This window comes from Lagopus leucura, unplaced genomic scaffold (assembly GCF_019238085.1).
Source record: "Lagopus leucura isolate 7727_CA_CO unplaced genomic scaffold, USGS_WTPT01 Super-Scaffold_100048, whole genome shotgun sequence".
Lineage (NCBI taxonomy): Eukaryota > Metazoa > Chordata > Aves > Galliformes > Phasianidae > Lagopus > Lagopus leucura.
The window spans coordinates 501,424-528,910 of NW_024962294.1; the positions used below are offsets into that span (position 1 = coordinate 501,424).

The 27,487-nt window shown below is 58.9% G+C and overlaps 2 protein-coding genes across 3 annotated transcripts; one reads left to right on the forward strand and one right to left on the reverse strand.

The window, feature by feature from the left end:
* The first annotated feature begins 1,248 nt into the window (after positions 1 to 1,248).
* On the forward strand, positions 1,249 to 14,822 carry RIMS3 (regulating synaptic membrane exocytosis 3). 2 transcript variants are annotated; one of them, XM_042885069.1, is made up of 8 exons: positions 1,249 to 1,481; positions 7,778 to 8,023; positions 8,829 to 8,970; positions 9,053 to 9,165; positions 9,763 to 9,864; positions 9,945 to 10,084; positions 10,177 to 10,437; positions 11,130 to 14,822. In XM_042885069.1, exons 2-7 carry the CDS (start codon positions 7,804 to 7,806, stop codon positions 10,387 to 10,389), a joined length of 930 nt encoding a protein of 309 aa, XP_042741003.1. In that variant the 5' UTR covers positions 1,249 to 1,481; positions 7,778 to 7,803; the 3' UTR covers positions 10,390 to 10,437; positions 11,130 to 14,822. The 2 variants fall into 2 exon arrangements, with proteins under 2 accessions (XP_042741003.1, XP_042741002.1); XM_042885068.1 differs by lacking the exon at positions 11,130 to 14,822 and having other exon boundaries at positions 10,177 to 11,017.
* A 397-nt stretch (positions 14,823 to 15,219) lies between these two features.
* Positions 15,220 to 27,360, reverse strand: SMAP2 (small ArfGAP2). Its single transcript, XM_042885059.1, has 10 exons — positions 27,229 to 27,360; positions 20,363 to 20,496; positions 19,712 to 19,797; positions 19,175 to 19,253; positions 18,715 to 18,801; positions 18,226 to 18,307; positions 18,003 to 18,103; positions 17,728 to 17,893; positions 17,167 to 17,489; positions 15,220 to 16,304 (listed from the first exon to the last, which is right to left on the reverse strand). Exons 1-10 carry the CDS (start codon positions 27,329 to 27,331, stop codon positions 16,179 to 16,181), a joined length of 1,287 nt encoding a protein of 428 aa, XP_042740993.1. The 5' UTR covers positions 27,332 to 27,360; the 3' UTR covers positions 15,220 to 16,178.
* Between the last annotated feature and the right edge of the window lie 127 nt (positions 27,361 to 27,487).

Sequence of the window (27,487 nt, forward strand, 5' to 3'; positions counted from 1 at the left end):
CAAAAACCCAACAACAACCACAACAGCTTTTTTTCCGCTCTCTGGTTTATTGGTGCCTGTGTAATTTTCTTGTGGTGGTTTGTTGATTTCGCACTTACTGACATCTGCTACCTGCTCAACCAGGGCCTCCTGCGCCAGCAATGAGACCCAGAGGAGCTGTTCTGCACTGACTGCAGCCTCCAGCCGGCTTTCAGGAGGGCTGGGTTTGTTTGACGCTTATGGAAATTGGATGCTACAGCAGAGGTTGCACTCCTGGCCTTCCTCCCATCAGTCAGCCCTCTCCCATCCCACCTGGCTCCCGTTACAGCAGTCCTCTGCACTAATCCCAAACCAGCTGTTGCTTTGGGGCAAGCATCCCCAAGCAAAGAAACGCGTAGAAGAGAAAAATCTGGATGTGAATAATTGAGATCCGCCTGGACGCAGAGGCGTCGCCTCGTAGAGCTGGGAGGGAAGAAAGAAGCCATTTTGGGTCAGATGTGGGGCTCTGAGGTCCGGCAGGCTGCCTCCATTGGGTGCAGGAAGCCGCTGCAGCGAGCAGCTGAGCTCCCTGCGGGTGCAGGACCTGAGCCTGCTGCCCACAGCCCCTGCAACACCATAAAGCTGAGCCCCATTAATCTTCTTAAGTCGCCCTGACGGCAGTAATCACATTAAACAACTCCTTCCTCCGACACAGCACCAAAAAGCAAAGGAGAAGGTGGTGGGAAGCCGGCAAAGCTGAGCTCCTTAGTGAATTAAGGAGCTGCTTTCCACCATCGAGGCGTGCGTTTTGAGCACCTCTTCCCCACAAACAACGTGTTCCCAGAACTACGCTGACACCACAAAGCTGCAGACCCGCTTTGATGAAATTGCCTTTCCCCAAGAGACATTTCCAGCCGGTTTTTCTAAATATTACTCATAAAGGCCCCCTCCAGACAACCTCTCTCCCTCCCCGACTTTGTTTATATGCTTTGAATTCTGTTAGGAAACCGGCTCCCTACTTCAGCTCTGTTTTATCCAAGTTTCCATATTTAGTTCTTTCAGCTATTCCTGCTCCTTCCCCAGCCTTCCTGTGCCCGGCGCTGGGACCTGCCGTGTCCCTGCCGTGTCCCTGCTGTGTCCCTGCCGTGTCCCTGCTGTGTCCCTGCCGTCCCCTTCCCTTGCAGCACCCTGAGGGGATTTTCTCCCCACCCTCTCTGCCCCCCCAAATTGCACTTTGCTACCTGCAATCCCCAGCTCACTGCCTGGACCCCGTTGAGGCTTTGCCCGCCACCGGGACCCCCACGCCGTGCAGCGGGGAGCACAGGGCAATCTGAGCCTGCTGTTATTTGAGGGAGAGACAGAGTTAAAGTTGGTGAAGGAGGGTTTCCTCGTGGCACGTGGCTGCCATGTCAAAGGGTGCGCAGCCCGCGGAGGGAACGCAGGGAGAGCACTGCAGGAATTCACCATGAGCGAAAAGAGAAGCGGCTCCGGGGGACGTTAGTGTTTGTCTTTGGGGAGCCAAGGTGAGTCCAAGGGCAGCGTGGGACATCGCAGCCCCTCTGCTCCGACCTTCTCCCTCCTTCAGAAGGAACTGAGGCACAAAATGCACCCTGTTCCCTGGCAGGGCTGCGCTCAGGCACCAGGCAAAGCCCCCAAATTGGTCCCTGCTCAAGGGATGGCAGCTGATGATTTGGGGTCACCGCATCCCAGAGGGTTGTGTGTTCCCTCTGCCCCCACAGCATCCGCCACAGCCACCCGTAGGCTGACGGCTGCAGGCATGGCCGGAGGCTCTGGGGCTGCTTGGTGGGTGTGGAGCCTGCTGGGGGGCTCTGGGTGATGGGGAGCGAGGTGCAGCTGGGGGCTCTCGGTCTCGGTGCTGGTTCCTGGGGTTTGGATGGTGGAAGAAGGGCCAGCGGGACTCAGGGGTCCAACCAACAGACACAGGGTCTCCTGGCGGCTCTCAGGGTCTGTTTGCCAGGTACAGCGTCCTGCTGGCACCTCTTGGGGACTCCGATTGTTGGGTATGGGGTCGGGCTGGTGGCTTTTGGGGTGCGGGTGAGGTTCAGCTGGGAGCTCTTAAGGTCCGGATGGTGGAAGGAGGGTCAGCGTGGCAGCTCTTGGGCTCTGAGCGGTGGGCACAGGCTCGGTCCGGCCGATGAGCACGAGCCCCACACCGGCGCGGGCACGGCGGGCTCCCCCGGCCGCCCTCGGGCTGCCCCCAGCGGCTCCGCTCCCCGCGGCTCCTCCAGCCCCTCTCCGCCGCCGCCCGCTCCGTCGGGGCTCCCCCGCCCGCCGCTCCCAGCACCCGCCGGGGCCGAGGGGAGGAGCGGGCACGGGCGGCGGCGGCGGCGGCGGCAGCGGTGGGTGAGTGCCCGCGGGGCGCGGCGCTCCGGGACCCGGCGGGACCGCACCTGCCCCGAGCGTCGCGGGCGGCAGCGGGGCCGGGGGGGGGGCGGCGCGACTGGGGGATGCTCGGGGAAGGGAGGGAGCCCCGAAGCGCGGGGGCTGCCCGGATCGGGGGCTCCGGGTCGGGCGCTGCTGGAATCGAGCACCGGAGCTCTGAACCGGCGGGGCAGCGCTTCCCAGAGCGGCTCGGGACCGGGAGCGCTGTCCCTCTGCCATCCGTCATCCCCGCTGAAAGCCCGTTGACGTCAACCCCGTCCCGTGCCAGCCTGGCCCCGCCGCGGGGGGACACGGGGGCAGCGAGCGGCCGAGGGGGGGGGGGGGGGGCCCCTGCCTGGAGAGGGGGAGGGGGTTCACATCGCAGCCCCCAACCCGCAGAATGCCGGCGCTCACCTCACCTCTCGCTGGTGTTGTGTCCATCGGTCCTGCTCTGCTCCGTCCGTCGGTCCTGCTGTGCCATGCCCATCAGTTGCACTGTGTTGTGTCCATCGGTCCTGCTGTGCCGTGTCTGTCAGTCCTGCTGTGCCCTCTGTGCGCACACAGCCAGGTGCTGAGGGTGGTCCTGCAGGGAAACCCCTCACAGGTTTGCTAAGGAGGAGTGAAACGGTGCTGCAGGGTGGGCAGGGGCCCCACTGGGGCTCTGTGTTAGGAGGAAGCCATGGGCGTCACTCCGGCCCTGCAGCACGGACCGGAGCCGGGCGGTGCTGCTCAGGAGCAGTGGCTGCTCTCACATCTCAGTGCAGTCCCCAGGGGTGGTGGTGTGGGGTTGTGGGGTGGGCGCCCACATTGTTCCTCACCCCACACACACACAGCGTTCCCCAGGACCCGGCGCTATGGGGTGGGCCAACGTCCGTCCCCACGGTGCTGCGGCGCATGGGGTTTGGTGACGGCTGCAGGGAAGCACAAATTGCGAGCAGGGCCCTCAGCCCCGAGCCAAAGGGCACGGCAGGATGCAGGCCGCAGCCCCGGGGCTGTGCTGGGTGTTTCCTTCCTGCATTGTGGTGACCGTGGGGTCCTGCGGCTCCCCACGTGCTGAGGACACGGCTGAGGTTTGGAGTGCAGAGCACACAGCCTCAGGCTGGGCTGCTGCCCCGAGCTTCTCCCCTCCATCCCCAGCACTGTGCCCGTTTCCTCCTGCACCAGAGCCTCTCTCAAACCAGCTCTTCTGCTGCACTCCCCCATCTCCCCATGCTCTGTGCCCTCTCTGCCATCCATTTGCTGCCCCAGCTCACGCCCTGACTCACAGCTCTCTCTCCGGCCCCGTTTCAGGCCCATCCCCGAAGCACCGCCTGCATTGTGCAATGCCTCCATCCTTCCTCATGCGTCCCAAATCAGGGACAACCACCCCCCTGCTCCATCCCTGTGCTGTCGCTTCTGATCCCACTTGAGCTGAGCTCAGTCCTGCTGTGCCACAGCCGTGTGGGAGCATCTTGGTGATGCACAGCGCAATTTCAGCTTATGAAAGCACCAAACCCTCCTGCTTGTTAGGAGCTGAGCCGCACGCCACCATCTCCTTGCATCCATTTCAATGCTCTCCAAGATGTTGTGTCACAGCATCTCTAATAGCAGGGAAACAGGCTCACGTTGGCACCATTGTAGTGATTTAGAGCAGGATTGACAGCGTGGCTGATGTGCTGCACGGCTGCCTTCCCCACTTGGGGGTCCCACACGGGTCGCTGTGCCATGGGGCTGTGTGGGGGCAGGGGGTGCCCCAGAGCCCCTCACCTTTTGCAGGGGGACCCCTGGAGCTGGGGGCACCGCTTGCTGTTTGCACACGTGTTGGCTGTGGGGTGATGGAGCGAGGAGGGGACATGGGTGCATGGCAGTGTCCCCAACGAGGCTCCCACGTCGGGGTGGGTGGGGGCTGAGGCAGTGCTGGGTGCTGCTGTGGGCAGCTCTGTGCTCCCGCGCTCTCCTGGCATCGCTCCGGCTCACAGAAGTCTTCCCAAAGCAAGTTTTTCTGCTGATCCCTTCAGAAGCGGTGCTGTAATTGTGCAGCCTTAGCATCTAAAGAAAAAAACACCAACAACTTTTCTGCAAACGCTGCACCTGACCTGCTGGGCTGTGGGCAGCGCGGGCGCAGCCAGGAGGGACCCCGTGCTGCCATGTGGGGCTGTGCTCAGCGCTCAGGGCTGCACACGGAGCTGGGGGGGGTCCAAGTGCCCGTCCCGGAGCTGCCCCTGTCATCCCAGCACGTTGCACTCGAGCATCGCAGGGCAGAAATCAGCGGGGGCTTTGATTCCCACCTGAGGGGTCTTCGCAGCTCGCATAGGGTGCAGCCTCGAAAGGCGCAGCGCTGGCGGCTCATTTGGAAAAGGAAGGGGAAGGGGGGGCTGCTGGGGGCTGGCTGCCAGGGGAAGGAAATGGGATGATCTCCGCCAGGGCAGGAGCGCTGCTGGGAGCGGCAGAAGCAGAGCGAGCGCAGCCCTTCCCCTGGAGGAAGCGGCTCCATGAAATATTGATGGGATTCGCGCAGCGCTGAGCGCTGTGAGCTGCATTGCGGAGCTCCGGGCCGGGCGGCGCGAAGGCGGAAAGCGGAGGGGATGGGAAACGCCGTCAGCAAGCGGCCCTTCCGTGCGCATCGGTACCGGCCCCACTGCCGACCCCGCGGGGAGAATCTCTGTGGGGGGAGCTCCGTAAGCGGGGCAGCCCCATAAGCAACGGCCATGTGGGGATCACGGCCCCAAGAGGGGCTCGAGACCGAGCACGGAGCGGTGGGGCTGCCCGATGCGGTCCGTAGAGCGTCGCTGCCCCCCACCGCAGCCCCGCCGGGCGGCTTTGGGTCCTCTGATTCCTCCACGTTGCCGTGGAAACGATGGGATTCAGCGCAGATCTGACTTAACCGCGTGGCAGACGTCAAACAGGGACAGGGGGAGAGGGACGGCGGCTGGGGGGGGGGGGGGGGGGGGGGGCGAGCGTGGGGGGCAGAGGTGGGTGCTGCCACCCATCGACAGACCGGCTGTGGGGAGGTGCTGCTCACAGCTCCCCATCCCAGAGCCGCTGCCGGCCCCTGCTGGGAGCACCGTGGCACCGGGGGGCTGCGGGTGAGCTGTGCGTCGGGGCTGGGGAAGAAAACCCCGCAGCCAAAGCGTGATGTGTGCACGGCAGGACTAAAGGATGCTCCCATATGGGACCGCCACCTCCAGGTCCCTGCTGTCCTCACCTGGGCTGCATTGCGCTGGTTTCCGGCTCAGGTGCACCGAGTGACGCCCCTTGCTGGGCAGCTGAGCTGAGCTGAGCAATCACCTATCAAACCCGAAGCATTTAATTACAATTAAGTACTTTTAGGGGAAATCGAGCCTTGCTTTCTCTCAGTGCAAGAAGGAGAGCATGCTGGTGAGCTGTGACCTCGCAGCAGCACCCCCAGCAGGTGGGCTTTTCCCTAAAAGCATGGGCTGAGTGCCCCCACCTGCTGTTGTGGCTCCCCCCCCCCTGCAGCCCCAGAGCGCGGGGAGCCCCCCTGCATGGGGACAACCAGGGCCACCCTCTGTGCCCTCCGTCCAGGGGAAGGGCTGCCATGGGGCACTCATTTATCACCTCCTCTCCCCCCGTCCTGCTCTCCCCGCCCATCATCAGGGGCTGCTCCCCACTTGTGTGGGGCACCACTCAGCTCCTCCCTCCCCCCGGAGCCCTTGGCAAAGCATCATCCCAATTTTCCTGTTGTTGTTGTTACAATTATCGCTGTTGTGGTGGTGGGATGTTTGGGGTCGGGCTCTCTCACAGCCCCGGGTAGCACCATGCAGGGTCACCGGGATGCTGGGGCTCCGTTGTCACCCTGGTCCTTCAAATGCCTGTGACCCTCTGAGCTTCCTCATCCCCCTTTTCCCAGCTCAGTTTCCCCAGTGGGTCCGGGGTGCCCACTGCATTCCATCGCATCCCACGTCATCCCATCCATCCCGTATCCCATTGCATCTTTCTGTATCGTGTCCCACCACGTCCCACCCCGTCCCCCCGCATCCCACCCCAGCCCTTTGCACCTCCTGCTGCACGTCGCACCCCGCCGCACATCACCCGCATCCCATCGTAACCTCCTGCAGCCCCCCGGATCCCAGCTCATCTCATTACATCCCACCGCATCCCCTCGAATCCCACCTCACCCCACCGCATCTCCCGCTGCCCCCTTTCCTTGGCACCGCCCCACATTCCCCCACTCCCCCCCGGACCACCGCTGCGTGCCCCCGCTCGCTCAGGGCTGGGAGGAGAACTGGGTCAGCCATGTCACCATGGAGATGCTGAAGCAGCGCCGGCACAACGCCGCTCTCCAGAAACCCGTGCAGCGTGCCCGGGCTGCCACCCTCCTCCCATAGAGGGGCCGGGGGCTGCGTGCCGGGCGGGGGGGCCGCGGGGCGCTGCTCTCAGGTAAGGGAGCTCTTGCTATTTGGGGGGGTGCGTGCAGGGTGGGCGCGGAACGCGGCGCGGAGCTCGTGTCGGGGCCGTCGCACAGCAGTGCAGGGACGCCACGGCCGCGGCGTCGCTCCGGGCCCATCGGGGCTGTGGGTCGGAGCCGTGGGGCACGGAGCGGAGGGGCTGCGGCTGTCAGAATCGCAGTGCTTTGCCACGGGGAGGAGATGAGATGCAGAGGGTGGGCAAAGGGGTGCGGCGTGCGGGCCGGGCTGCGGGAGTGCAGCAAATCCCTCCTCCCTCCGGGGTGGGATCCCTAGTGAAACCATGCTATTGCCACGGCGCTGTCATCATGTCGTCTGCTCCCAGCAAAGCTCCGTGCCGAGTGGGGAGCACAGCGCTGGGAGCCCTTTGTGCACCGTTTTGGGGCGCGTTGGGTCCTGCAGGGTCACTGTGCTCAGGGACGGCTGGGGGGAAACTGAGGCGGGGAGCAGCGTGCACAGAGTTGGGTGAGCATTTGGGCTCCCTTCCTCACGGCCAGAGGCTGCCGTGCCCCAAAGCTTGGCTAAAACTGAGTGCTGTGCCGGGGTGCTGCTGGGCGACATCGGCGCCGTGGGGATCCGTGTCCCCTCTGCATCTCCTTCGTGATGCTCCATGCCCTGCGCTGCCCCACTGGCAGCTGCCACTTCTCCTCTGCGTTTGTGGCTGCGTCTCTTGAAAGAGAAATATTTTTCCGGGCGCTGCCTCCATCCATTATCCTAAAGTGGCTTCACTTGGCCCGCAGTTCATCATTCACCTCTGCCTGGAAGATGGATGCCTCCCATCCCGCCGCGCTTTAAATATTCATGGGGAAGGGAAGCAGTGAGGGCTGGAAACCCAGCGTGGTGCTGAGTGTGGGGCACGGCCAGCAGGCGGGGATCGGGGTGGGCACAGCCACAGCCGTGGTGGGGTTTGGGCTGTCGGGCTGGCGGTGATGCAGCCACAAGGCACGCAGCCACCTCGGGGTGCCCCGAATATCCAGCTGAGCACCTGTGGGCAGCGCAGTGCCCCCCAACCTGCCCCGCTGTCCCTGCAGCTGATCCCACCCCGCGACGCCTCACCATGTTCAACGGGGACGCCGGCCCATCGGCGGGCAGGAATGTGGTGCGCAGCTCCAGCATCAGCGGGGAGATGTACGGCGTGGAGAAGAGCGCGCGGGGCAGCGCCGACTCCGTCAGCATCACGGCCAGCAAGAAGCGGCGCTCCAGCCTGGGAGCCAAGATGGTGGCCATCGTGGGGCTGTCGCAGTGGAGCAGGAGCACGCTGCAGCTCAACCAGAGCGGTGAGCACGGCCGGGTCCCTGTTGCTTTGCAATGGGCACCTGCACCACTCTGGTTAAAACACCCCGAAAAATTGATGTGTGGAAAGGGCCAGTCGAGTGATCTCTGGCTGTGGGAAATATTGAAGTGCTTCAAGAAGCTTTGCAGAAGGCGAAGGAGGGAGAAAGGCTCAGTTTAGTGCTTTGGTTATGGCTCAGTTTAGTGGCCTTGCTGGCGTTCCATCAGTCAGAACGCTCTCCATAATGAGAGGTGCCCACCTGGAGCCCTGCAGCCCCACACATCCCAGACGTTCCAGAAGGGACGTCGTTATCACAGAACTGAGGGGTGCCAGGGCCAGGCAGGAGTGCTCCCAGCGATGGGGCTGCACCTCCTCAGCCCATCCCCGATCCTCTGTGGCTGCAGCAGAGCAATGCGTGGTTCCCTCTCAGGGCTCCTGCAGCACTGCCACGGCCTTCCCTGCTCACCTTAACAGACCCCGGCGAGCTGGCAGGTTCCTACAAGCAATGCCAGTGGTGATTGTGGCATCCTGCCCGCTCTGGCAGAGGCAGCGCAGTGCAGGGATCGGCCTGGTGGCACCGGGCAGCGGTGGGGGTTGGGGGCATCTCCTCCCCTGGGCGCCCACCTCCCTGCGCCATCTGCCACCGCTGGGGACACACAGCAGCAGTGGGGCGCCAGCACAGCGGCTCCCGGGGATGGCAACAGGGACGGCTCAGCCATAGACAGAGCGGGGTCAGTGGGACCTGGAGGTGTTGATACAGGGTTGGGATGGTGGCTCCACCACCTCACACCCCACACCTTGGCTTCCAGAGGGCGGCCCCAAAAAGCTGCGCAGCAACATCCGCCGGAGCACTGAGACCGGCATCGCGGTGGAGCTGAGGACCAGGGTGACCCGGCAGGGCAGCCGTGAGTCCACCGACGGCAGCACCAACAGCAACAGCTCCGACGGCACGTAAGGACCGCTGGCACACGCGCGCTGTGGAGGCTGGGGGCACCCGGGGCCCCGTCGGCATCTCTTGCTCCATCCCACACAGGTTCATCTTCCCCACCGCACGGCTGGGAGCCGAAAGTCAGTTCAGTGACTTCCTGGACGGGTTGGGCCCAGGGCAGCTGGTGGGACGGCAGACTTTGGCCACCCCCCCGATGGGTGAGTGCTGGGGGTCTGCGCTGCGCCGTGCAGCGGGGCTGTGTGGGACGGCAGGAGCTGGGGCTGTGTGTGGCTCAGCTGAGGGAAGGGGACGTCCCTGATCAGGGCACAGGGCTGGAGCATCTCCGGGGGGGGGGGGGACGCAGCAGCTCTGGCTTCCCCTGAGATCCTTCCTGCTCCCCACAATGTAGGGCAGCCCCAAATCTCTGGCTTTTGCAGTAGATGTGTGTTGAGAATGCGCAGGTTCATTCCTTGCTGTAAAGCCCCACTGGGATGCCAGCATATCTTTTCCCTGTCCCCTGGCTCTGCCAGGGCCACCAGGAAGTGAGCAACAGGGCCACAGGTTGTGCATAGGGGCGCTTCTGGCAGCATGCTGAGTGCAGCAGCAGGGGGCACGGTTCAGTGGGCATGGCAGGGTGGGTCGATGGTTTGACTTGGTGATCTTAGCTGTCTATTCCAACCTTAACGACTCTCTGACTGGGGCTGCCAACCCTGGAGGTGGCTTTTCCCAACGGCTGGGGACCAGCCCAGCTCACAGCCGGCAGGAGGCGGGTGCTGGGAGGATGCTGAGTGCAGTGCATCCCTTCCCCTGCCCAGGTGATGTCCACATGGGCATGGCGGACCGCAGCGGGCAGCTGGAGGTGGAGGTGATCCAGGCACGGGGCCTCATCCCAAAGATGGGCTCCAAATGCATCCCAGGTAGGTGGGCTGCGGAGGGACGGCGCTGCGCCGGGACGCCGCCAGGAGCTGCTCTGAGTCAGCGCTTCTCCCCACTGCAGCCACCTACGTGAAGGTTTACCTGCTGGAAAACGGCGTCTGCCTGGCCAAGAAAAAGACCAAAGCGGTGAAGAAGACCTGCGACCCCTCGTACCAGCAGGCGCTGCTCTTCGAGGAGAGCCCCCAGGGCAAAGTCCTGCAGGTGAACCCCCCGACAGCCCCTGGGGTTGGGATGGAGCAGGGGCCCGGCGTCCCCTGAGGGCATCCCCCCCTGATGCCACCTCTGCCCCACAGGTGATCGTGTGGGGCGACTACGGGCGCATGGACAGCAAGTGCTTCATGGGCATGGCTCAGATCGTCCTGGAGGAGCTCGACCTCTCCAGCACCGTGGCGGGCTGGTACAAACTCTTCCCCACCTCCTCTCTGGCCGACTCCAGCATCGGGCCGCTGGCACGCCGCCTCTCCCAGTCCTCTCTGGAGAGCTCCACCAGTCCCTCCTGCCCATAGCCGGGCAGGGAGAGCCATCCCGACCCCCAGGACTGTCTGTGGATGGCTGTAAATATCCCATCCTTTTTTTCTTTTTTTTTTTTTTTTTAATTTTAAAGATCTCCTTCCCAACATCCCCTGCTCCCGGCGCGCTCCTCCCATGCTGGGAGCACGGAGACGCCGTTCCCTTCTTTCCATCTCGCTCCTTGCCCTGAGAGGAACGGGGAGTAACGAGAGACTCGGCAGAAGAATCCAACTCAGCACTACTTTTCGTTCCAAGGAATGTAGCATCTTCTCTTATGTAGCTCGCCACGTGCTAACGACACAATCACTGCAATACCCGAGAGGCTCCGGAGCAGAGCGGGCGCAGCCCGTTGGTTTCCCCACGCCGACCCCGCGGCACCGGTGCACTTTTTCCTTTCTTTCGGTAGCGTTTTGCCTGTGACATTGCCAAAGCGACAGCGCACCGCGGCGCCCCCCATCCCCTCCATGCGGGGGGGAACATCTCAACAGCAGCTCCTGCTGCGCTGGAAGTGGGGTGACGGAGAGGAGCCGAGCGAAGGACGCAGCGCTCGGTGGTGACGACGAGCGTTTGGGTGTTTGTTCGTTTTCTGTTCGTGTGTTCAGGTCGTTTGTTCTTCAAGCAGCATTCCGGTGCTCCCCTCCCCCCCGGGCGGCCCCCCCCCCCCGGGGATCGGTTCTTGTAGCAACACCGAGAATGGCGGAAGCTTCTTTTGTTTTGTTTTGTTTTGTTTTTGAAGGTGCCTAAATGAAATTTGCTGACAATACTCAGGGGAGACACCACTAGCGACTCTGCTTTCTTCGCGGAATACACTGAGCACGAGGACTGTCCCGAAGGATCGGTGTCCAACAGGGAGGAAAAAAAGAGAAAAAGATTAAAAAAAAAAAAGAGAGAGAAACCAAACCACGACACCAAGAGAGGAGGAACGGGGGATCCCCGCCGCCCCCACGGCTCTGCCTTCCGGGTCGTGGCACGCAGGCAGAGCGGAGGGCGCAGAACAGACCCTCAGTTTGATGTGATTCGCTTTACCAACTCGACTCCAGTGGGAAAAAGGAGGAGGAGGAGCTCTGTCAGCACTGCTCAGCACTGCGCTCTGCCATGGGCGCACAGCACCGTGCAGCCCCTGCGTTCTGCTCCACCTGAGAGCCCAGCACCAGGAACCCGGCAGCCCCGGCTCACTTCTTATTGCTCCTAACGGCATCGCGGTGCAGGCAGGAGGAGAGCAAACGGCTCCCAGCAGCACCGCCTGCCTTGCTGCAAACGCTGCGGGCGTGGGAGCGATTCCTGCAGCCGAGGCTGTGCTCACATCCCCGCGTCCACCCCGTTCATCTCCAACCGTGGGAGCCCTGTGCCAGCCCTGCACCCGGCCCCACGCAGCACCCAGCACCCAGCACTGCCTGCAGTGCAGCACAGCGACGGCCCTGCACTCTGAGCTGCAGCTGCGTGCTGGGGAATGCTCATTGCACAGGGCATTCCTTGCACGCTGCAAGGAGCAGAGGATGGCTGATCGGACCCTGGGAGGTCACTGCATCTCCCCTCCTCCAGGAAAGCAGATCCAGGCCCGTCTCCTTCCCAAATATGTTCCTCTAGAAAAGAAATGAGCATCAGACAGAAGGGGCTCGGTGCTCTGGACCCTGCCTGGCGCTCCCAGCATCCACGTGTGACGCAGAGGATCTCACTGCAGCACAGCTCACAGAGGGGCAGGAGCCAGGGCTCCTCGCTGAGCAGTGAGGATGGATGTTACCCCAACCAGCCTTGGAGTCCTGGGGCAGCACGAGCAGTGAGCAGCTCAGCACATCAGCTCCTGTGCAGAAGCAGTGCTGGCCCTGCGCTCCTGGAGCACCTTCCCTTCCTTACCAGTTGACTCAGATGCTTCTCCCTGCACTGAGGGGAACAGAGGGTTCCCTAAGGGGGTGCATCTGCTGGAAAACAGCTTGAAGGCCAAGGAGCAGTGGCCAGGCAGCAGTGGCCAGGTGCCGTTCTTCATGGCTACACCCAAAGTCTCACTGTGCTTCGCATCAGAGATGGGTACAGCTCCGAGCAGCTCGCCCTGCTGGCCTCCAGGCTGCCGTGCCTCAAGACAGAGCTCTAAGAGCCAGGTTTGCATCCCACGCTGCAGCGACGGCCTTTGACGCAGCTGTTTCAGTGGGAAGTCGTCCTCCTCTACCACATGGATGCACACAGGCGGTGGAAAGGCCCTGCTTACACCTCGGGTCTGGATAGGAAGGTTGGAATCCCGCAGATGTGATGGCCTGCAGGAGAGCAGCAGCAGGCGGGCAGCGCAGCAGGGCATGGAGCAGTGGGTCAGAGGGGCGGCAGCGCTGCTCCCCAGCCCTGGCTCCCCTGTGCTGATCCTCACGCTGTGAAGATTTCGGTTTCGAATGCAGACTTGAGAAAAACATACAGCAAAGGGCACGAGGTTGTCCTGCTGTCCGAGGAACCGCCGCACTGTTACAGCCAACCCTGAGCCAGGACTGAGCACAGCAGCACCCGGAGCCACCGGGGCAGCAGCTGCCCAGGAGTGGGGTCAGGACGCAGCTCTGCTGATTGGGATACCTCATTCTTTTGTTTTGGTTTGTTTTTTTTTTCCCTCCCTTCTCTCCCTTTCCTGTTTTCCCCTCTCTTTTAAGACCCAGACCTTTGTGCACTTTGCCACATTCAGGTTCTTTTTTTGTTGTAATTGTGCAATGAAGAGCAATTCTTGGGGGCGGGTGCTGGTGCGTGTGTGTGCTTCCCCTGCTCTGTGCCACTCTGATGGCCAAGGAGCAAAACGAAGGGATGGCACACGGGGCTGCAGAGTCTGTTCTGCTCCTGCACCCCAAAGCTGCCCCATAACCCAACCTGGGGGCGATGCAGCCCTCAGAAGGGCAGGCAAGGAAGCTGTAGGAAGCTGGGGACGATGCACAGTGCACTGTCCCCACTCGCTGAGGCTTCACCTGCACAGGGATGGCTGCGGAGCACAGAACCCCACGGTTCCCTCCTGCCTTCTGGGCCCCTTGAATGTATGTTCGCACTTTGAAGTTGGTGGCCTTGTTTTCTGAAAAGGGCTCAATCTTTCCATGCAGTCAAATCGAACTCACCTTCCCCATCGCACCGTTCTTCACCCCACCTCCAAACCCAATCGACGAGCAGCTCGGCTGGACAAAGCACTGCCAGGGCTGCGGGATCTGTCATTAATCTCAGCAGTTTGTACCTTTGGAACGACACCAGACCCGTCTGGCTGGGAAACAGCCATAAGGGGAGCAGCAGCTCAGACTGAGGTTTGTCCTGAAACACAGCAACAGGAGAACAGCAGCACTTTGAGCACAGACAAAGCAGCGCCTGAAGCGCTCACCTGCCACAAAGCTCTGAATTCAGACTCCCAAACCTCAAGATAGGAAGAATTTTACCTTCAACCTCTTCACACGCAATCAATGCCTTTTGAACTTCATTGCCAACCCCCGGAGGAGCAGAGCAATGGCAGCGTGTGCTGCAGACACCCGGCCAGGAGGAGCCCCCAGCCTCTGCTCCCAGCAGCACAGCGCAGCTCCAGCACTGGAACACGGCCTGCAAACCGTGCTGCATCCCCAGCAAACTGCATGGAGGAAGAATTTGGAAGCCGTCAGAATTCGTGAGCCACAAATTGCTGCTGGCTTTGCTTTCTGTCCCCATTTCCCCCAGGAGCGAAGCTCACGTCTGCTGTGTGCATCCCACGCCTGATGGAGCTCCTCTGCCAGCACAGCACGGAGCAAAACCTGCCTGCCTTCACCCATGCGCTCACAGACTTTGCTTTGATGACAGATCCCCAAGTTCAACAACGCCACCTGCAAACAGCGGCACAGAGGGGGGGCAGGGGGCTGCGCTGCGCCCCGGCTCCGCATTCAAGACAAGGGGAGGATGGGCTTCGATGGATCCTTGAGGTGATAAGATTTAAGAGGGAAAAAACAAAAAAAAAAACACACAAAAAAAAGCAAATGGCAATTTTTTTACTTGTGTTCTGTAATGTTTTATATGTGCGTGGTCTTTCTTAATGTAAAACTCTTGTATTTTTGTGGTTTATATGCAGCAGGACTGATGGCTGTGAGGGTGCACGCTATTTTGTAAGATACTCCTAAGCCAGTTTTCCCCAGGAGGAACAAACTGACTCAGTACTCACATTTTCATTGGCTTGTACCTGCATGTACAGTACGGGGCAGCAAGTGAAGATGATTAAAGCCAGCTTGAAAACCCCTCTGTGCCTGAGTCGAGCGTCACAAAGCGCCCAGCCACCAAGCAGGGGCGCAGCCTAACAGCGTCCCCCTATAGGGCAGATTGATGGGGAGGAGGAAGAAATGCTCTCTTCTGAGGGACGCCCTGAAAAAGAACAGTTTTTTAGTGAAGGACAGAAAGAAGCAGAGCAGCGCATTAAGCATCACAGCAGCATCAGCTCCAGGCCAGGCAGTTCGCTGCAGCCTTCCTGCGCTTTGTTCTCTGCAGGCCCCCCAGCCCAACCTGCTCTCACCACCACCTGGGAGCTCCAAGCCTCCCAGCAGACTGCAGTAGGAAGGCTTGATTTGGAAGGGACCCTGCAGGATCACCAAGTTCCAACCCCCTGCCATCAGCCGCCAGCTGCTGCAGCTCTCCCCGCAGCAGGAATGCAGCATCGCAGCCCACGGCTGCAGGTTTCTGTTGTGTACAGAGCTGTCAACTGACCTGAACTCACCCTGCTCAGCTCAGCGCTGCCCCCCCCCCCGGCTCCCAGCACTCCTCCGTGCCCAGCCCTGCTCACAGCCCTGCTCACAGCCCTGCTCACAGGGCACAGAGGCTGCCTGCATCCACCGCAGCGCTGCTGTAGGAACAGACAGGGCAGCGAGGTTTCACCGCAGTGTTTTATTGGGGGATTTACATACAGACAGGGAGGCGCAGCCCGCACAGCTCGGGCTCCTTGCTGACGAGTTGAAGCTGTGGTGTTCTACCGAAGATGAGAAAAGAAATCTGATCCACCCACTCTTGTGCCTGGATTAAAATGGCTGAAGCTAGCAGGGATGGGTACCGGGAATACAGGGGAACAAAACAAAATATGAAACAAGTATAAATTAGGATGTCGTTTAAAAGTGTAAGAAAACTTGCGGCGGGCTCTCAGCCCTCGATAAGTTAACTCTCCGTTAGTTAAAAGTTAAATACATCAATACCACAGATCAGACAGAAAAGCCACTCCGAAGTGCAAGTTTCACATTCTGACAGCTTGCCCCCACACTGCGCGAGAATCCTGCTTGCTCACGGGGGGAGGGAGGGGGTCTCTGAACGCCTTTGGTTCCAACGAGGGTTGGCGAGCCAAGCACAGCTCCAAACTCCGCTCGAGGGAAGAGGTAGCAAGGCTTGCTTGCCCCTGGGCTTGGGCTAAAATCCAGCGCCTCAGCACCAAACACGGATCCCACCCTCTGCCAACTGAAACCCCAACTAATACTGGAGCTTTGAGTGGTTCTTAAGAGGCCTGAAGTCGCGGGCAGTAAGGAGGACAGGTCGCCCCGTTCCTCGGTCACACCTCTGCTAAGATCCCAGGACGTTTCGTGCTACCCAGAAGCGTTAGTGGAGGTTTGTGCAAGGAGGGGGTCCACCCCAAAGTGTGCATTGACTGTGCTAAATAGAGGGGAGCTCATGTTCTGGTCACCCAGGTCGCACCGTGTCTGACAGTGACGAGGCAGAGGTGGGTCTCAGTTATGGAAAGAGGCTGGGGCCGGGCAGCCAGCCTGAAAGAAAAACCCTGAATGTCTCATGGAGCAGTTTTGAAAAACGGAACAGAAGGCAAAAATGGTCACAACGCGCGGGATCATTTCCACAGCTGAGTGCTGAGGGACTGATTGCTGCCCTGGGCACCTCCTCCACCCATGGACTGTCCGTATCCCATCACACCGTTGGCTCCATAGAAGTTCATCCCAGCCATCTGCTGGGTCATCTGCAAAAGGGAGGACAGAGAAGTCACCAGGCCGAAGGTGCCAGCCTGCATGCATGCCTCCCAGCACATCAGCCTTCAGCAAGACTTCGTAAAGAGTTACAGCAAACAGAGGCTTAAATGAGACAGTACAGCTTCATTGAAAGCTACCCCGAAGGCTGGGCTCCACTATCACCAGCCCAGCAGTTAGACTTACAGAAGCAGACTCTCCTCATTCTCAAGCACGCGACTTTTTCATCTTATTACAGAAGCTGTGCCATTGCAGAATCACGGCGTGCTATTATCTGACCTTTCAGCAGCAGCACACAGCATGAATCAGCAGCCAGCAGAGCTAGCTGCGCTCCCCTCTGTCTCTCAGCAGCACCTCCTGCCTATTTTCATTCCTCAAACCAGCCCATGAGCCCCCAGCCTTCAGCTCAGTGCAGACTGACGCTGCTGGACGGACACACAGCGCCCAGGTAATGTGAAGTTCTGGCTTGGACACAGGACACTGCAGCTCTCTGCCTACAGCTCGCCATTCCGAGCAGCCAGGTGCTTCCACCTCTCCTTGGACCTCTCCACAAAGCCCTGAGCTGCTGCTTTCCCACCTGGATGCACGAGGATATCACCTTGGAGCTGATATCTCCTCAGGCGCCTGCCCACCTATGGAGCTGAGAAATTTCAATGCCAGCTGATGCGACGCTGACTTTTTGTTCTCCACCCCGAGAGCCCTGAATGTGTTACTGCTTTGTGACCCCTGCATGGCAGCAGTGCCACTGTGCCTCACTGCCCCAGAACACAGGCTACGAGAGCACAGAAGTCACAGGTTGGATTCAACCACGCTCCTCCTCCGTCCACCCTCAGGTCAGCAGGAGCCACCCCTCACCTGAGCGATGTTCCACTGGAGCTGCTGTGCTGGCTGCACGCCGTAGACAGGCTGGGGGACCGCTGCCATGCCAGCTACGTAACCGGCCTGCTGTGCAGCCATCATCCCATTGGGGACACCGATGACAGCGGCCTGCACGTTGCCCACGTATCCAGCAGGGATGGCCATGGGGGTCACCATCCCCGCAGCCCCAGGCTGGGCCATCACACCCACCGACGGGGCCATCATGCCTCCCATCACGCTGCTGGAGGGGGGGACTCCCGGGAAGCCCGTGTACGCCGCTGCAGGATACGCCATCTGAGCCGGGGCCATGAACATCGCTCCTGAAAACAGGCAGGGAAGCGACGAAGGGAAGGAGGGCTGTGTTGGCTGTCAGGGTGGGAATGCCGACCTTCAAATCCGACTGCAACGCTCGCTCGGCTGCGAGTCCAGGCTGAGCAGCTCATCGTGCTCCTCAGCAGCACTCGAGCACCAGCCACCCTCCCACAGCTCTGCCTGACAGCCATCAGGGCGGCCCACCCACTCAGCATCAGTGTGCTGCTCTATTCTGAGACCTGTTACCTTGCGCAGGCAGCTGAGGTGTCTGAGAGCCGTACAGGGAGAGGATGGAGTCCTTAGAGAGCTGCTTCTTGCCCGCTTCCTCCCCTTTGCCTCCTGGCTCGGGGAAGAGATTCAGGTTTTCAGGAACAGAACCGGCACTTCCAGATGTAGGCATAGAGCCGGAGACCTGAGAGGGACGCAGCACAGGTGCAGCAGCATCCAGCACAAGGGACAACAGATGGCATCCCCTCCGCTCCTGCACCCCTCTTTGGGGAGCACTGACGCTCCCTGCTTACCTTCCTGGAGTCAGAGTTCAATCCCACTGATGCAAAGAGATCCAGGTCCTTCTCCAGGCTGCAGGGCCGGCCGTTGGTGAGGGCGCTCGGCACAGGAGCATCTGGGAGAGACAAGGAGGTGACAGACAGGGAAGGGAACCACTAGAAGTTGATGGAGTTCAGGAGACCAAGCACTGCACCGAGGGTCACTGCAGAGAGCACAGCCAGGCTGGGGGCCTCTTACCAAGTCCTAGCAAGTCTATGATGGGCTCAGTGGATTTGGGAGGACTTTTCCTAGATTGCTGTGTTTCTTCTTTCTTCTGAGGCTGGGGAAAGAACAGCAGAAGTCTGGCTCAAGTCATCTTTTAGCTCTGATACACAGGAGGCTTTAATGAGATCAAACCCTTGAACATCCCTACCCCCCACTAGACAGAGCAAGCATTACAAAGTTTTTTGTCCCATTGCATCAATACGAATATGCACGCTTTAAACCAGAGAGAAATAACAGCCTGAGCCTGAAAGCCAAGCAGGGAATAGCTGGATTCCAATCTGCCCTGTGCTGCAAAGCAGAGCACATCTGTTCAGTATCTGCCTGAGTGGTGGAAAACAAGCTACTGCCATTAGTGTGACTCAAAGCATCCACTGCTATGACTGAGGCCTGAAAAAATGCTTCCATATGAAGCTGCATTGCCTCTGAGAGCAGCCTACAAGCGACCCGTGGCCATAGGCTTACCATCTTCACCTTCTCAAAGATGATAGGTTCCAGCTTTCTTTCTGATACTGGCTCGTTACTCTTCTTCCATTTGTCATCCTTTTCTTTCTGTAGAGGAAAACTCTGATGTGAGGGTCAAAGCTCACACCATCACACGGTGAAAATATGGACCAGGCTTTATTTGCTGCTGTTAACCTAAAGGGCCCCCATCTTTCGCCCACTATTCAGACTCCTGATGAGCCACCAAGGCAGCAGCACAGACCAACACCTGAAGTCAGTTCTGCTCTAAGCACAGAGTTGCACAAACGACCTTCAGAGGTTCCTTCAGTGCTCCTCTGCACACCGACTGAACCCGGCTGGCCTCGCAGAGGACATCAGTCACTGACACAGGAAACATTCAGACCTATTTTCATGCACTCACCTCTTACTCATGAGACAAACCCACACTTAGCTTCATGCCCACAGGTGCTGAGGGACTCACCCTGAACACGTTGATGTCGATGCTCCGGTCCATGTATTTCTTCTTCTCGTACTTATCACGAATGAAGCCTTCCACAGCTCTGCAAGCAGCTTGTTAAAGGCAAACAGCTCAGGAATGGAAGATGTGCATCGCACTGTGTGACACGTGGATACAAGGTACAAGCTGTAACTAAACTAATGACTGCCTAACGAGCATTTCCAGCAGCAACTTAAAATAATATAGTCATAGTTCCAACTACTTTAGCTACTCAATTTTGCACCTCTGGGCTATTCCAAGCACGACAGTGCTGTAACAGGTACATCCAATAAGGAAAAGGACACTTCCTATTTCTCCTTTGATACATATTTACTTTGACCATTGCTCAAGAGCACACGTGCCATCAGTGCAAGAGACAGCGGTCACAGACGGATCCTCTCCGTGCAATCCAGGAGCTCCTGCCCACAGCTGATGCCCAGACATGAGAAGCAGAGCCTCCCAGGCAGGGAGGGCAGCAATGGGACGAGCTGGACAGCCCCCCCAGCAGCAAAGAAAGGATGCTGATCCGTCTGAGGTCGCCTGAAGTTCTCGGGCAGGAAGGCTTCGTAAAGACGATTTGCTTTTCCGTTCCCCATCTCCTGCATGCACTGCAATTCAAAAGAATCCTGACATAGTTTTGCAGACATGGAAGCTCGTACATCAGCACTGCTGGCTGCCAAGTGAGAATCCACCCGTGGCAGCCAGAAGACGCAAGCAGGCTTCTCAAGTCTGCTCTGCACACAGCAGCCCCTCTTCAGGCTTTTGCTGCAGCCTCCAGGCTGGGAACCCCCCTGCACAGCACTCTGACCCCTGCAGAGCCGGCCAGCCCTGAGTGCTGCATCGCACTCTCAATGCTAAGGCAAAATAAACAGCACCTTAGCAACCGAGCTCACATCCAAAGTTCAGGATTTGTCCTCTAGAAACCTCGAGGAAAGGAGGTGGGCAGCAGCTAACGACAGCAGCTGCCTTTGGCAGATGGACAGGAGCTGGCAGTGCTTGTCTGTGCTCTCTGGTGTTTGCTGAGGATGCCGTTAGGACATTTCCTCTTCCAACCGAACCAGGCCTGATAACTCGATCCCCTTCCCATCTCCTTGGTCTCTCTGAAGACCCTATTGCTCCTTCCCAGCTCACAGCACCACCAACACGGCGACCCACCTGCCTCCCCTGCCTCACCTGGATTTGTTCCTGCGTCCACTGGTCGAGGTTGACAGACTTCACCCTGGATATGTGGACGCCCAGGTTCCTGTGGATGCCAGCACAACGAATGCAGATGAAGATGCCGATGTTCCAGGATGCCCATCGTGGCCCTGTGAAGAGATGTGTGCGTTCACAGCACACAGCCAAGTGGCTGAGAAACTGCACCCAACCAACCAGGACTGAAGAACCCAGGGCAGAGCTTCGAACAGGACAAGTTCAGAGTGCTGAGAGATCACCTCCCTGTTCTTATTGATAGAAGCAGTATTTTATTGACTCCCTCTTGCACTGTAACAGCTCTGCACAAGAGAAGTTCAAAGAGGAAGAGGTAATAAAGCAGGCATCCCATCACCCTGAGCCTACAAATCCCAACCTCCTTCTGCTTAACCCACCGTGGCACAGTGGGCTTCTGCTCCAGCAACAGAAACCTTCCCACCACTCTGTGGTTACCTGAGGATGGGCTCCAGAATACTCACAGCTGCTCTAAAAAAGCAGCACATAGTGTTCAACACACGGGATGGTGCAGCTGAGGAAGGAGAACAGCACCCAGCCCCATAGCTGTAACCAGAGCAGATGTGACGGGAGGCAAAGAGCCCCCCAACCTCCCCCACCTGCTCAGGAACCAGCCAGCACTGCTCCACGTGTCTCCTTGCTGCTGCACTGACCAGCACAAACCATCCACACCCCTCTATAGGAGCTACAGGCATTGCTGCAAAGGGGGGACTCTGCCTCAAAGCAAGCGATGCTGCGGTGCAAGGAGGGAAGAGGAGGAGGAAGTGGCTTTTCAAAACCCTCAAAAAGCAGCACTGCATTTCACAGCCATCCAGCTCTGGGTGGGCACGGGTTGGATGGGGCTGAGCAAAGTCACTGCCCTGCCCAGAAAAGCTCCCAGCTCATCTTCACTGCTCCTGAGCACCACGATGTGAGGGCCTGGCATTAGGATTAAGCACGAGATTCAAGGTTAGATTTAACTGCAGATATATTTAGCTTTCATAGGGCTAAAAGGATTAATAGTCAGCTAGATACCCCATCAGGGCTGCAGTAATCAGCTCAGCTCCGTCACATGGGCCACCTCCCACCCGGTGTGCTCTGTGCCTGCTGGTTGCAGTGCAGGACCTGGAGCAGCCAGGGCTGAGTGCTGGGCTGCAGCTGCAGCAGTTTGGGGTGGTGGGGCCACCCTGAGGGCCAGCAGGACGGTGGGCAGCTCTGAGAGCTGGGGCTGTGCTCACCATCACCCAGTGATGCTGTGGCCATGCAGGGATCAGACACGAGTGCCGTGCCTGGGAATGGGGCTGGTTGTGTCTTCAGCCTGGTTATGCAGCCCTATAAACCTCCTCAGCCCACCTACCCAGCCTTGACGCTGTGGCAAACCCCCAGAGGAGCAGGATGCACGGCTGCCCTGCCATCCCAGGCTTCACGCCGTTCTCAGCACCCCAGGGCTGGGTGCAGGCTGTGCAGATGTCAACAGGCCTCCCGTTTCCCCTTTCAAGGCCACAACGAAGGAACCCACTCTGGAAATCCCACAGGGGGGGCAGCCGTGTGAGGGCAGAGCCCAGTTCAGCCACCCCCCAGTTTCACATCCTATTTTCAACATCGCTGATGCACACAAGGCCCCAGTTGAAAGCATTTAGAGAGGCAACTTCAGTCGCGTGCTGCAGCATCAAACCTGCACAAAATGCAGCTGAGGACCGCAGTGGAGTTGGGGCTCCTGGCACTGCTGCCTCCTCCTGCAGCCTCGGGGCCCCACGGCGCTCACTGAGAGCAGAGAGCAGCAGAGCTCAGTGCACACACTTGGCTTCAGCCACCAGAGAGAAAGCAGCCCTGCATGAACACACTGACTGCTGTAAGGGCAGTTCCCTTTGGGCAGGCACCCTTGCAGCTCTCAGATGGCTTTAGAGCTTCAGTCCCAAATGAAACTCGCTTTCTGTATGCAAAGCTAAGTCCTCTGCACTGCCAGCCAGCAGCAGGTAGGCCAGCTTGATGCTGCAGCCCTTCTGTTTCAGTATCACATCTAATTTTAGCATCCATGGAAGCAAAGCAAGTCCCATGGCACCAAGCAGCGCTGGGCATCGCTTGTTCAGCTCTGAGCAATCAGCTCATGCCTCCAACACCACAAATCCTTCCTGGAGCAGGAAAACCATCTGCAGGTGAACGAAGGATTAAAGAAAAAAAAAAAAGGGCAATTTTGAGTTAAACAGGCTACAAATCAGCCCAGAGCTCAGCCACCTCCAGCACAGCAGCCGTGTGAGATGGGAACCCCTCTGGGTACAGCCCTGCCCTGCTGGGCTGCAGCTCTGTTGCAGAGGGCTGAACGCAGCTCTGTGTGCGGAGCTCTGCTATGCAGGCAGTGCCCCCAGCAGCCAACTGCACGGCCTGCTTTATATCCAGCACGTCCAAACAAAGGCTGCACAGCGAGCTGCCCACACCAGCAATGCCTGCAGGACCAACCCCTCGACCAGCCCTGCTGCCAAGGCTCCCAGGTCCCCTTAAACCCAAGCTCAGCCTGGCCATTCTGCTTCACACAGCCCCTTGCTGGAAGTTCATAGCCTCAAGTGACTTGAACCCAGGAATCTGCAGCGGATTCGCAGCTCGCCCTTTACTCAGGCATTCCATTTTGGCTCCAGCTGCTCCTGCAAGTTTTCTCCACTAATAACCCTGCAGAAGGCATTTAAAAATAAAACAGAAATTGGCTGCAAAGCCACCGCTCTGCTGAGAAGGGGGGGGGGGGGGGGGGTCGAGGAAAAATAGATGCTTTGACAGGCAGGAAGGAGAGCACAGGGCTACCCAGAGCCTGGTGAAATCTTCCCAGTGCAATGCAAAGCAATGTCTGACCTGCAGGTCCCTGCCTGGGGCAGTGCAGAAGCGCAGAGGAGCCCAGCTGGAGCTGGAAAGGCGCTGCTGCAGCCCCCGAGCCCAGCAACCAGTGCAGTGTGCTGGATGCAGGGATGGGGAAATGCTCCTCAAAGAAGGGAGACCCAGCACTGAGACGTCCTTCCCCGTGAGCCTTCTGCAGCACTTGGGTGTCACTCCAACTTGGAACCAAAGGGGGGAACAGCCAAGCACCCGGCAGCTTCCTTCCACCCGTGCCTTCCTCATTCTGGAAGGAGATTGCTTGACAACTTACTGAAATTCATTCCGTTCATAGAAAAGCGATGACAAAGAGCTGCATTGCAAAACAGCTTCCTCTGCTCTCGAGTGCAGATGTCTGTTCTGCAGCTCAGCACTTATTTAGGGGGAAAACAAGGCGAGTTCTGCTTGCAAGAGGACAGCACAGTTAACCTCAGTGTCAGGATCCCTCGGTCATGGCAGGCAGCCACTGACACTGCTGGGCGTTCGTCTGGCTCTGCTGGACAGACAGCTGCAGTGCTTACAGGTCTGTGAGCTGCTTTGGGGCAGCAACGTTTGTCCCTTCAGGACGTGCTTTGAAAGCAACAGCTTCACCAATCCATGCAAGACAACTTTAACCAGCACCGATGGCAACCGAGCCTGAGGATGGAGCTGAGGTTCTGGTTGTATCTGGAGCTACAAGAAGCTGCTCCTTGCTCTCAGTCCCCAGAAAGGATGAAATATTCCTAACAAGGGGGCAGAACAGAGCCAGGATGGGACTGCGTGCTGACAACAGAGCTGTGATGGCCCAAAGGCAGCAAGGGTGAAGGCAGCTCTGCAGGTGGAGTTCCAGGGCAGCTGCTCACAAAGCTCCATCTCCTCTGCCCCACATTTCTTGGGACGCACGCAGCAATCGCTGCTCTGGGCCAACCTGAAGGAGACCAAAGCTATTCTCGACTTGAGCTGGTTTTGATAACCTACTTGTATACTGAAAGGCAAATCACCTCAAAGCTGCAGAGGCGCGAGCTCCTGAAGGCCTTACATAACTCAGCTGGCAGTTACTATAGGAACAAACTTCCAAAGTTGCAGCTATGATGGGGAAAAAAATCACATGGCATTTTTGGACCTCCGATTTACACCCGTTGCTACACAGCCACTCACCACAGACCCAGCTGGTAGAGAACAGCAGCATGAAAATAGACACGGCTTGCTAAGATGCCCTCCGCTCAGAGGATTATCTTTGTGACTCAGCTCTGCGTGCCTCCTAACAGAGAACTTCCAGGAGCTCTTTCCTAATCACAAACCAATCACTGCCTGGCTTTCTGAAGCCCGTTGCAGGTGAACAGAACTCATCACCACCCGCAGCTCTGCTCTCCCATCACAGTTGGTTTCAAGGTGCTCCTCTGCTAAAGCCATCTGAAGAGAACATCTGTGATTCAATAGCCTGCTGATGGAGGACCTGAGTCACAGCAGGACTTGCTGGGTATCTGCAACGTGTTTTATGTTCACACTCACTGACCCAGCTGCCCTTTGCTGGAGGTCCCAGCTCCCTGATGGTCCCATCACAGCTCCTCATCCTGCTCTTCCCGTTTTCCCCCACAGCTTCCATTCCCATCCCATATTTGACCACCTCCTTGTGGGCCTCGAAGTCCCATCCCTCCTCTAGGTACAACCACTCAAACCATCAGATCAGGGCTCAGGCTGTGTTTGGCCACAAATCCATCAAATCACTGCAGTTATGAGGAGAGGGAGATCTGGGCACGGCACCACAGCTCCCCTAAGAGAAAGGGAGGCTGAAGGGGCGACAGACAGAGCTGGCATGGCAGGGCAGCCTGCATGGCCGGGTGAGCATCCCTCACTGGGGCTGCCTGTGCAGGAACCGACCGTCCCAGGTGTGAGAGGGAGAGGAGAGCAGAGAGGAACGGTTTGGGAGAAGGAGAGAATCAAACAGCATTAGCTCAGTGTTGTACAGGACCAGCACATAGATTCAGAGTCAGAAACACAGAGAAGAACCCAGCTCACCCAAGTGTTACTCAACACAAGGCAGTTCCTGGTTACTGCAAGGCACTCAGGTCACGTCCCATCTCTGGATTGCACCACATCCCTCCTGCAGCCACATCACTGCCCGGCCCCAGGCTCACCCTCACGTTCATCTCACACACGTGGCACAAAGCCCTCAGGAGGCTCCGTATCAACGTGCCGACAGAAGGGATGCCACCCTCCAAAGGCTTGCGCCTCTCGTAAGGCATTACGCTCAAGCATCACAGGGCAGCAAAGGCCTTCAAGTTATGGGGATGATGGTAACTCAGCCCCTCCAGCTTTAAGGCAGACACTCAGCCAGGCTGTGCCAAGGCTCCACGCTTCTGATCAGGGCTACAGGGATCCTGAGAGTGCTCAGAGCAGCACATGAAAACACACCTGCCTGATTCTGCTCAGATCATCCTCTGTTCCCACAGTCAGCGCCAACAGGAGCTTTGCAATGCAAAGAGGAAGCAGCATCTGTCCCCACTTCCTCCAAACCAAGGGCCTCTAACCACACCACGCTGTTTGTTGCTGCAGAAGCAGAACCTCCCTGTGCTCATTTCCCATTTTCCTTGCCTTCATTTCACCTCCAACAACTCACACACGGGCAGCTTGGAGGAGCCCATAGGGATGCTCCTGGGAGCCAAACTCAAACAACAACACAAGGAGGGTCTGTGGGGGTACATGCAGTTATGGCACCGTGGGTATTGAAACCTCTACATATATAGCTCTCTGTATAGAGGTAGGAAAAAAATACAGTAATGAAACCCAGCAAGAAGTTAGGTCATTGGGAACACGCATAATGGAAGTGTGGGTGGCATCTGAGCAGGCTCTGCTGTGTGTCATGCGAGCTCTGAAACGCTCAGATCAGGCAGCAAATCACTACGAGATGCAGGAAGCTCAGCACAGCAGCACAGCCAGGGCTCACAGTAAGCGCTTCCCCAGGCACTGAGCGAGCTGCAGGGCTCCTATCCTGCCTTCCCTGCAGTGAGGCTCAAGCAGAATCCCAGTGACAAAGCGAGGAGCAGCAGCAGAGCACAGAGTGCACAGAGCACCAGGGCATTGGGGAACAACCTTGCTGGGAAGGCCCCAGTGCAACAGCAGCCCATTTCCCCAGGCAGGTCCCAGGTGCTTTCCCAGCCACGAGCAGCTCCCAGCTTTGGTGGTAATGTTTAGTGAGTGATACCCTGCACACCAGGAGAGGCTGCATCACCATACCAAAGCCGGACAGGAGTTGATAAGAGGATCTGTTCCCACACTGTGTGCGTTGCCTCATGCCTCGCAAGCCGTGATAAGAGCTGTGTGTGCCCTTGGGCCAGCATGAGAGCCAAGAGATAAGGGACACACAGCAAGGGGCAGGCTGCTCGCTGCCAGCACTCCCACCTCCAACCGATACGGAGCAGCACAGCCAGGTGTGGGGCTGCCGAAGCCCAGCAGAGCCCAGTGCTGCGGGGACACCGACTTTTGGGGTTCTCTCCAGGCAGCACACAGAGCCTGATGGGAAGCAGAAGGGCCGCCGGCTCACCTTCCAGCAGGGCTCTGCAGCTGTTAGAGGACACTGCAGCAAGCAGACACACACCTCCAGCTCCTTACAGCCCGTAAGGAGCCCGCAAAGCCCCAAACCCTTCGAGCCGCTCAGTGAGTGGGATTTCCAGTCGGCATCGCTTTGACCCTTTCGGGAAGCAAAGCGCTGCACAGCAGGAGCAGAGCAGCTCCCACCGCCCAGCCCTGCCCACCCGCCCCTGCTTTAGGGATTTTTTTGGTGTGTGTTGGGGGGGGGGAGAGAAAAGGATTTTTCCTTTTTTCTTCTTCCCTCCTTTTTTTCCTCCTCCTCTTTTTCTCTTCTGTTCCTGAGGCGCTGCTCTCTTCATAAATCATCCCTCCTTTTCTCTTCTGCTTTTCCCCTCCCCGCTCCCTTCACCCCCTCACGACGCCCCGATCCCCGCCACCCGGCAGCACCGCACGGCCCGGTGCGGCGCGGCCGTCGATGCCGTTACCTTTGGCCTGGCAGTCGGCGCAGTATTTGTTCTCCTCCTCGCTCAGCAGGCCGCCCAGCACCGCCTGGTACCGCTCCACATCGCGCACCGATTTCCCCGTCATGGCGCGGCCGCCGCTGCCCGCCCGCGGGTCACGGCGCCGCCGTCCCGGGCACCCGCCGCTTCCTGCTTCCGGTCGGCGTTGTGGGCGGGGCGACGAGGAGAGAAGCCAATAGGAGGCGGCGGAGGAGCCTTAAGACCGCCCCTCGTTACGTCACTC